Source organism: Atta cephalotes (assembly GCF_000143395.1).
Source record: "Atta cephalotes unplaced genomic scaffold scaffold00018, whole genome shotgun sequence".
Taxonomy (NCBI): Eukaryota; Metazoa; Arthropoda; class Insecta; order Hymenoptera; family Formicidae; genus Atta; species Atta cephalotes.
Genome location: NW_012130082.1, coordinates 3,856,115 through 3,866,531, shown reverse-complemented (window position 1 = coordinate 3,866,531; position 10,417 = coordinate 3,856,115). Strand labels below are relative to the sequence as shown.

Here is a 10,417-nt window from a genome sequence, read left to right as displayed (position 1 = left end):
GTGGCTACTTATATTATGGCTTATATTATGGCTTTAAGATCTTTATTGTGATTGGTTAGTTTGCTTACTGCTTAAGTTTTTTTGGCTCTTAAGAAATAAAAAATTAAATTAATAATAAATAAAATTGCAAACGCAAGCATAAGTAAAGGAGAAATGTTAAAAACAATACGCGATCCGCAGCCACGCGCGGATTTTACGATTGCCCGTATATGTACATATATCGACGATGTGACGAATCAAGTGCAAATGGAATGGTAATGTAAATGCATTTCCATACTTACGTCACACGTATGACTCGTTTCATCAGTTCGATCTAAAATAATCCGGACGATTTCCCCGCTTCATTGAAGCGTCGTTTAGTCATTACAACGATCGCGCAACCTGTCGAAGCTAATTATTCCACATATGGAATGCATTTGAAATATTTTGAAAATTTCAACGAGCAATATTTTTTTCTTTTTAAAGAAATTTATTTTTTTAACGAAAAATATAAATAAATCTTTTTGTGTAAAATATAAAAACTTACTCAAGTGAAATATTTATTTTGCATGAATTATAAAATTAATTGAATTCAGAAAAATATTTTCAATTATTTTAAATAATCTAATTATTTAAACAGTCGAACATGTTTCTTTGACAACTTATGGAAAATATCGGAGGTAAAATAAAATAAAATAAAAAATATAGTTTTTCGAACAAATTTTTTTATGTCGATATAAAACAACGAAAGTTATAACTTTTAATATTGTATGTCATGTCGACTCGATAAGCTGGCAATATATCTGGAACGGGATTTACATCTGTATTAACTTCGTGTTGTACCATAAAACAAATTTCAGATGCACCCCACGAAACGGAAGTGCTAGCTTTATTTTACGTCATTTCCTATTTTCCCATTTTCGTCGCTGACACATAAATCGTAATCTTCGTAGAAATCCAGCATCAACAGTTTTCTCGTATCGTAACTTTCGATGATTATCATCTTTAATTTAAAACGGCTAGTTTCCATTTATAATATATGGAACAATATAAAGTTCTAAATATAAATAAAGAGTTATATAAAGAATAAAAACTAATATATAAAATTTAATTAGTTTATGCCAATAATATTGATTAATCATGATTTACGCAACGATTGCATTTTTCATCGCGATTGAAATGCTGTTCACAATAGCAAATTTATAACAAATTCTTTGCAAAAAAATAGGTTTCTCAAAGTGATATTTATTTTTCTCTTAACGAGATACGATAGTAATTTTAAAATTGCAAAAAACATATTATCATTAACGTGTTATTAATTTAGATAGATTCTAATGCGTTGAATTATTTTTGCGTTAGAATAAAAAAGAGAAAGCAGCCGAAAATCAGCTGGCTCTTTTGTTTAATAGAACATCTAAATAGAGTTTTACTATTTATTTGCTTTCACGTATAAGCGTTTCTATTTTCTGTAGAGAATTCGCATCAACTTGGATCTATTCTTATCTTCCTTTTGCGTGAAGTGGATGTCTGCGACTCTTCTCTCATCGTTATTTTTTCAGTCGATTGATCAGCTGACTGAACGCGCTCTCTTTCTGTTACCTCTTTCAGAAACTTTGACTTTACCCTCTTCATATTAACTCTCGAGTATTCTCACCTAAGTATCCGACGAGAAAAGAAATTAATGCTCTCTTACAAGCACAAAAATAAAATATTGTTAAATTAATTACTTGAGTGATTTATCCTTTTAAAATCCTTTTAAAGTGTTAAAATTGATACTGTCTTGATTTATTCTTATTTATCACATGTATCATGCAGTTCTTAAGTCTATAGTCTATATCGTTATAATTTAGAACGCTAATGATAGCAAATCTTATCTTTATCTTATAAGTCTGTTTTCAAATTTTTTTTCTATGTATAAATGCAACCTTAATTAAAAACTCTGGAAATACTTTTTAATATTTTTAATATTAAAATTGAACAAAATTAATAATATAGGTGTTTTTAATGACATTAAACATATTTATCAATCTCATATATAGCGCTAGATTATGTTCCGATAATCTTCTCGGTGTTTATAGTAGTAGTTGATTCGAGCAGCTGACGAGGCGAAAAGCCTCGTTGCTAGGTAGGAGGATGATAAAGGTGAAGATGTAGCATCCCACTCTTTACATCCCACAGATGCGTGCGTCATCATCAGGATGTATGTACATATCGATATCTTAGAATTAGAGCTGTCGATATCTTTTCATAGATATAGAGAGCAGAAAGTTCAATCTTTTCTACTTTCAGTGTTTTCTTATAAAACAGTGTTATATCAATTTCTTTTTTTATTCCAAAATGCCAATATTATAATAACTAGTAGTTACCAAATGTTGATTGAATTAATGTCAATTAAATGTTTGATTAACATAACTAGAAATAATTTTATCTTCTCAAATATTTAATAAGATCATCAAACGTAATAATATAACTGAATATTTAGTAATAATTATTAGTAATAATTATAAACTAAATATTAAAAACATAAAATTATTTTTGATTATATTTACCAAACATTTGATTGAAATTATTTCACTTAAAACATTTGATAGTTATTACTAGATTCTTTTTACAGTGTATATAACCATCTCTCTTACAAGTTTAATAAAAGAAATCATAAAAGAAAAGTCATTTCTTTTATAGTGTGTGTTAAATATTTCATTTTCTTTAGGACGCTTGCGCTTTGCGACATTCAGTCCGATCAGCTGACCAGCTTGAAACCTTCTGTTATCTCAACTGCGAGCAGCACCCTCAGTTAAAAGAGTAAAATGAAACAAACGTGTGTCAGTGGTTCCCACTTTCTGCGACGCATGCGTTCTTCGATCGAAAGGGATGGCAGAGAGAGAGAGTGGGCGACGTTGAGGCTAGGCATTCAAGGGTGGTTCTCTTGCACGTTTCCACCGGGGGGTGGTGCCGTGTATTGATTCTGCCTTTGCATCCCTCAGTTGTGTGGTCTCTTCTCCGAGGGTGGTTCGTTTCGAGGGTGGAAAAGAGAAAAGGCAGTCGCGTACGGTCGTCGTCGGCGTCGACGACGACCAGAGCAACTGTCTCGCGTTTCTCAATCAGTCTTCTCGTCTCATCACTCCTCTCTCTTTCTTTCTCTCTTTCTCTTTCTTTCTCTTATGAACACAAGGCAGTGTTTGATAATTGTGACATAGAAAGATTTGCGAACAGTGACATCGCATCTGCCTTTGATAAGAGCTCAAAGACCCTTGACGGAAGTGAATACATCTTGAAGAATATATCCTGCGACACCTAATATGATATTGAAACTCCTATCGGATTCACACAGTTTCGATAATCACCTACGAAAGCATTAATATACATCACTAATTTGATTATATTTTCATTAATTGTCAGTGAACTATCATTGATTGAATCGATGTTAAATGTGAACTGTGCTGGTGAGAGATGGTGTTGCTGACGTTTTGCCATATTATCATTAACCGAAGGTTGATGAGATAGCGATTAGTATAGTCATACAGTGACGTCTGAAAAAATAACGTACATGTGACACGTCTTCGTTGAATTGGATTTGATTGCAATTGTATTTCGAATTGATTGATAAAAATCAAAAGCGATTTATATATTTATATCTAAGTTATTTTTATTGAAACAGAATTTTTCCAAAACTATTGTCCACTTTTTCATTAAAATTAAATTCTACGGGAATAGAGCAAGCTTTCTACAAATAACAAATCAATGCAATACGAGTTATTCTAGTTGAGTATAAATATCATCTTCGAGGATTCAATTTGCAGTTCAATCATCAATACCAGTACAAAGAGTGCCTAATGAAACATATCAGGCACTGATGTTCGCTGAATTACGTCATGTATTTTGTAAACGAGTTCGCGCGCGGTAAAAAAAAGAGATTTATCACTTGAGAAACGTAATTCAAACGTTATTAGAAAAGAGAAGTGCCCCTTTAAATCGAGATACCAAAGTCAGCGGCCGATTATACTTATTTGTTTCTTCAGTCGGAGATCAAAGTGTTTGCCTAACGACAGATGGTGGTGCTATAACAATCAGTTTATCATTCAAATACAGTAGTGATTTTTACACGACACTGCTTTTGATAAAATGAACCAGCGTGACGATACACTTCGCGAGTTGACTCATCGTTCGACCTTTCAAAACGATCGACCACGGAAACTGTTCATCACAGTTGGTCTTCGTTATCGAAGAAGAATCGAGAATTAAGTTATTTCTATCTTTAATAAAATAAAGGATTAGAAAAAAGACAATAAGAGAGAATTGTGAAATAAAACTACAGTGATCAAAGGGCATAATATAACAGCTCGCGTATTAAGATCCACGATCTATATCTTGCCATGTTGAATTTTTTCGGCATATTCTCGTGTTATCGGCAGTCAGACAGAACAACTAATCTACTGACGGTTTAAATCGTGCGCATGCGAGCACGAAGAACTGGTTTACCGTCGGATCCGACATCGATCCGGCGTCCATCGATTGTCTAATTGGGATTTACAAATAGTCAAACTGGCGGCTTCTAAAGTTGCGGCCACCACCAACTCGCGCAAGATGGTCACACGTGGCTTCTTGCGGGTAATATCTAAATCCTGTGAAATTATTATTAAATTGTTGTCCTGATTACTCTTTTTTTCTCTGCTTTTCATTACATTTGCGTATAAATAATATATTTTTACCTAAGTACAGCTTTTATTTCAATTCTTGATGCCTCTTTCAATTCAAAGGCACGTATCTGATTGGTTGCGAGCATAACGCATTTAAATACTTCGATTTCTTCATAAATACGCTCGTCACATCAATGTTCTGCCGTTTTTCTTTTCTTTTCTATTTTTTCTTTTATTATTGGTATAGAGAAAAGAAATAAAAAATCATATATGCAACGTCAACGTAACGCAACGATTGTCCTCGCAATTAATACGAAAGTCCAACGTGTTTCACTCGGAACAATCTGTATCTGGTGTATTTTAACAAGCTTTAATTAATTCCATTGACAATGGCCGCCGCCGTGCCTGGAAGTGTCAAGTGCGGCCGCGCAGGCATGTGCGTATGCGTAAATAAATGCGATTGTGCGAGGAGGGAGAGAGAGATCCGTGATATTCCTCGCGATGTAGCATTCTCGAGGAATGTGCGCTGAGCTCTTAACGAGCGTTTGCCCCGTATTTCTCATGCCTCATTCCATGACTTTAAACGCCGCGCTCGGAGATGCGACCTAAGTTTCTGAAATAGTTGGCTATTTACGACGCAACTTTGCACGGCGTTCTCCCGTTTCTCGAAATAAATTAATACGCACGATATACTTATAGCGTTTAAAATAATTTCTAAATTATTGAATTTATTTAGATTATGCATTATATTATGTAAATCTATGAATAACTTTTAATTTAATTAAATGTTTCTCGTTCATATTTTGTGCAGTAATGTCTATTATTTTAGTTTTAATTATATTATATATGTATATCCACTAGTTCCTTTTTTTTATTAGGAATAAACTATATACATATATATATATATATTTTTGATTTATTCTTATTAGAATTCTATAATTATAACATCAATTATATTTTAGATATTAAACTAGTAAAGAAAAAATATATGTACGTGTATTGTCTTTACTAGTTTTATCTAGTAATTAACTATATTCGTGATTTGATTTTGATTTCTGAAATATACTAATATATAATTGATATTACAATCATAAAGTCTCAATGAAAGAAAATGAATAAATCGAAATTGTTCTATTTGTAATTAATTTTACCAAATAAAAAATTTTTGACATCTATGCGTTTGTTAGAACAACTCGCTACTTTTTGCGATTTTCATTCAGAAACAAAAATTTCTTTGTATACATTGATTTAACAGCAACGTTATCTGTATTTTATTTGATTTTTATTTGCTCATTGATCATGATTTTTTGTGTTACAGACGGGGGATGGCGTAGGAGTGTCGAGTAGCGGAGGTCGACTCTCCTCGAGGAGTCGAACCTCTGAGGAACCTCATATCGGCAAGTACAAATTACTGAAGACCATTGGCAAAGGCAATTTTGCCAAGGTGAAGCTTGCTAAGCATGTACCCACGGGGAAGGAAGTAGCCATCAAGATCATCGATAAAACTCAATTGAATCCTGGTAGTCTTCAAAAGGTAATTATATCGTTATCTTATGTTTTCTTATAATTTCCTTTTCTTACTAAGTTCAATAAAATAGAATTATAGATGTAAAAATGAAAATTGTTGGAACTAATGTATATTATGTTACATACTATTAACCGTTATTTAAAATTGATTGCTATAACATGTAAGTCATTCTTTTAATTATATTGATTATTTTATTTTGCATGCTAATATTTTTACAAGAAGAACTATTATTGTTTGTGAGTCATGTCGCATTATTATAATTTAACAGGAAAAAAACTTCAAATTATATATGTATCTCATAAATGTAAATACCTGTGTGATTCATGCTAACATCTGATCAATTACAGTTGTTCCGAGAAGTCAGGATAATGAAGATGCTCGACCATCCAAACATAGTGAAATTGTTTCAAGTGATTGAGACTGAAAAGACACTGTATCTGGTAATGGAATATGCCAGTGGCGGTGAAGTCTTTGACTATCTGGTCCTGCATGGGCGGATGAAAGAAAAAGAAGCGAGAGCGAAGTTTAGGCAGATCGTTTCTGCTGTGCAATACTGCCATCAAAAGAAGATCATTCATAGAGACTTAAAAGCCGAAAATCTGTTGCTCGATAGTGAAATGAATATCAAGATCGCCGATTTTGGTTTTAGCAATGAATTTACACCCGGTAACAAATTAGACACATTTTGTGGCTCACCTCCGTATGCCGCGCCGGAACTTTTTCAAGGTATCTCCTCGAAGTGATTTATATGGATTTGTTAACTTGAAATTTACTTATACAATTTTTTCATTTACAGGAAAGAAATACGATGGTCCGGAAGTGGACGTATGGTCGTTAGGTGTAATCTTATACACATTGGTGTCCGGCTCACTGCCTTTCGATGGTTCGACATTGAGAGAATTGAGGGAAAGGGTATTAAGGGGGAAATATAGAATTCCGTTTTATATGTCCACCGACTGTGAAAATCTTCTCAAGAAATTTTTGGTGCTCAATCCAACGAAAAGAGCCTCACTAGAGGTACGTGGGGATCAGATTCGAATTGTATGAATTCTATTTTATTTATAAACTTTATTATCTTATTAGGTGAGATATTAATTATCTTATCAATGTATTCACAAGTGATATATTTTAATGACACGTAAGTTCATGTTTAAAAAAAATATAATTTAATAATTTTTATTACTATAGAACATAATGAAGGATAAATGGATGAATTTGGGATACGAAGATGACGAATTAAAACCGTACTTAGAACCTGAACCTGATTATAGAGATCACAAGAGGATAGGTGAGTCTGCCAGTATGTACATAACACTTACTACTTACCGTTTTTATGTTTAATGTTACATCCGTTGTGAACATTCTATACTATTTTTTTAATATGATATCAATAACAAAGATCAGCTTCTGTTTTCTTCGATATATACATACTTTCAAATTATAATATATTATAGTTTTAATCTGGATTTTTTGTACAGTTTCTCTAAGAATGTTCACATGATTGGATGTTTCTTCTAGTTAGATAATTGTGCAATAATCACTATTAATATATTATCAAAATATATCAGACTTTCATTATTATTTAATTATTATTTAATATGTATTATTTCACAATTTTATATTATAATATTAAATAGAATTTTTAGAATACATGCACAATTTGAAGTAATTTCTTGCTAAATTAGTAAAGTAAGAAATGCACATTTTTTGTGAACAACATAGAAACACCATAACTTGTTTTCCAAGTTCTTATTTAGTCTGATATATTTATCTGTATGTGTGTTGTGATCTGCTTCTTAAAATATCTTTTTATTGCATGGAAATATATTTTATTGTTAGTAAAAAAAAATTTTTTTAATTAATGCTAATATTAAAATTGAACTAAAATTATATTTTATTTTTAATGAATGTTAAAACATGGATATATATTATTAAGATAATAAATTTAATTTTTAAGAATTTTTACTGTATTTTTAATGTTGGATAGTATTTGTTATAACAATATACATAGCAAAGCTTTTTGTTTTAATTTTTTTTTATATCTTTTTGATTTTGAATTATAAATGTTGTGTTGGGAAATTGTTCCAATTCTAATAGATGTGACTATGCCGCCACGCATTTTTATTTCAGAGGCCTTAGCCAGTATGGGATACACTCGAAGCGAAATAGAGGATTCTTTAGGACAAGCGAAATATGACGATGTATTCGCCACGTACTTGCTCTTAGGTAGAAAAACAACAGATGTAAGTATATCAAGATTAATATACAGTACAAGAATTTCAAAATCCTAATATTTTTCTCGAATTTTGGTTTGTACAGCCTGAAAGCGATGGATCACGGTCAGGTAGTTCATTATCGCTGCGTAACATTCCACCTCAAGTCAGTTCAGGTGGTGGAGGAGGAAGCAGTGGAGGAACAGGTGGCGCAGTACAGAGTCCATCTCATAGAGGTGTTCATAGAAGTATTTCTGCTAGCAATCCAAAACCCAGTAGACGGGCCTCGTCTGGTGGTGAAACTCTTCGTAAGTGTATCCGTTTGTTTAACCGTAACTCTTATGCAGTACGGCGATTTAAACTTTACTGTCAAATAACAAGCATGGATAAGGATATTTATCAAACTTAGGTAAGACGAGGTATCTGTATTTCCTTGTGATCGGAAATTGTGCAACAATTTTTGTATTATTTATTTGTACTGGAAAAAGATAGTAGCTACTAGTTAGTGTATAGTTTAATTGTTAAACTAAATTTGTAATAAAAGTGATATGATGAATGTTGAGATATAGTAACAAAAATCGACGCGATTGTTTGCTAATAAATCTGTTAATACAAATACTATGTCTAAATTAGAAGATTTCATTGCATAATTTTTTTCCTCATTAGGAGGTGCACCCAGTCCAGGTAACGCAACGAATCACAATCATGCAACTGCAGTAACTGGCACAACTGTGACTGGAAGCGGGGGTAGTAATTTTAAACGACAAAATACTGTGGATGCAGCTACAATCAAGGAAAACAGTGCTCGAGTTTCTGCAAGCCGACCCTCTGCAACTAAAAATAGTCAATCACCTGGGCAATTAGATACTAGTGAGTTGTTGTTACTTTGTTTTTGAACGATACTTTATGATAGAAATATCTTATGAATAGATATTCGATTATTTGTCGTTTTATATCTCCTTTGTGATGTTTGAGCAAAGTTTTTGGATGAGGGAGATTGCTTTGGATAAGGTTGTAGCGATTTAATAGCTAATTTGCAATTTGTAATTTATCTGTACTATTCCATATTATCTATATTTGTGTTATTTGTACTATGCCAATATTGTTCATAAATCGTAAATTTTATAATATTTATTATATTTACAATCATATCATCGAAGATTCTGATCATACGTATTTTAATCAATCATACCTGTTTCTTATATGTTTGTAAGATCGAACATACAATCACATTGTCATAATTTTACCGCATATTATGCACATGTATCCCTAAAATTTGATCATTTGTCATGTATTGATTTTTCAAGAGACAATGGTATTATTTTATTTATTCTATGTTTGTTTCTTAATATGGAAGGATAGACATAGTAGGTTAGACATAGCAATTCATAATCTTTGTAATATGTTTTTGTTTGTTATAATTTAAAGTATGTTGCTTTTTGTTTTGTGTTGAACCATATCTAATGAGGCTTGCAGTGACAATGTTCATTCTAGGCGTCGGCACAAGTCCTGGTGGTAAAGCAAGGGTAGGCAAGAGCAACACAATGAACGCAGGGGTAGGTGGTGGTCGGCCTCTCACCTCACCTGCTCCTGGTTCTGTTGGTCGACGTAGCACCATCTCTTATGATCAAGCGAAAACATCATCAGCATCTACTGAAAGAACCAACGAAGTACCCAGGTATTGTGATATCCAATTATTTTTACCTGAAATATGCGATCTATTTACACGAAAATGTAATACATATATAATAATTAAAAAATAAACGTAGTGCTACGAAATTTTTTATTACATTTTTACTGATATTCTATATAGATTTTTATTTCTCGATATACATTTAACATATGAGATATTGGACATGTATTTAGTTTTCGTTTCTTATACAACATTACAAAACTTGATATTAATTATCAATTTGTATTCATAAATTAAATTATAGTCCAATATTTCATAAGCTATATAACAATATATATATATATATATATATATATATATATATATATATATAAAAATAATAATATAGTCANCTCTGTGTAGTACTTNTTATATACTAACTACTTAC

The 10,417-nt window shown here is 31.9% G+C and overlaps 1 protein-coding gene across 1 annotated transcript in view; it reads left to right on the top strand.

Annotated features, from left to right (window-relative positions):
- LOC105618776 (serine/threonine-protein kinase MARK2-like) overlaps positions 1-10,417 on the top strand; it is a 25,650-nt gene that overhangs the window by 4,312 nt on the left and 10,921 nt on the right. The window contains exons 3-10 of the mRNA XM_012200308.1: positions 5,935-6,150; positions 6,492-6,870; positions 6,941-7,161; positions 7,333-7,444; positions 8,275-8,387; positions 8,464-8,665; positions 9,024-9,227; positions 9,834-10,035. Coding sequence (XP_012055698.1) covers positions 5,935-6,150; positions 6,492-6,870; positions 6,941-7,161; positions 7,333-7,444; positions 8,275-8,387; positions 8,464-8,665; positions 9,024-9,227; positions 9,834-10,035 — 1,649 coding nt within the window. The remainder of the gene's footprint in view (positions 1-5,934; positions 6,151-6,491; positions 6,871-6,940; positions 7,162-7,332; positions 7,445-8,274; positions 8,388-8,463; positions 8,666-9,023; positions 9,228-9,833; positions 10,036-10,417) is intronic.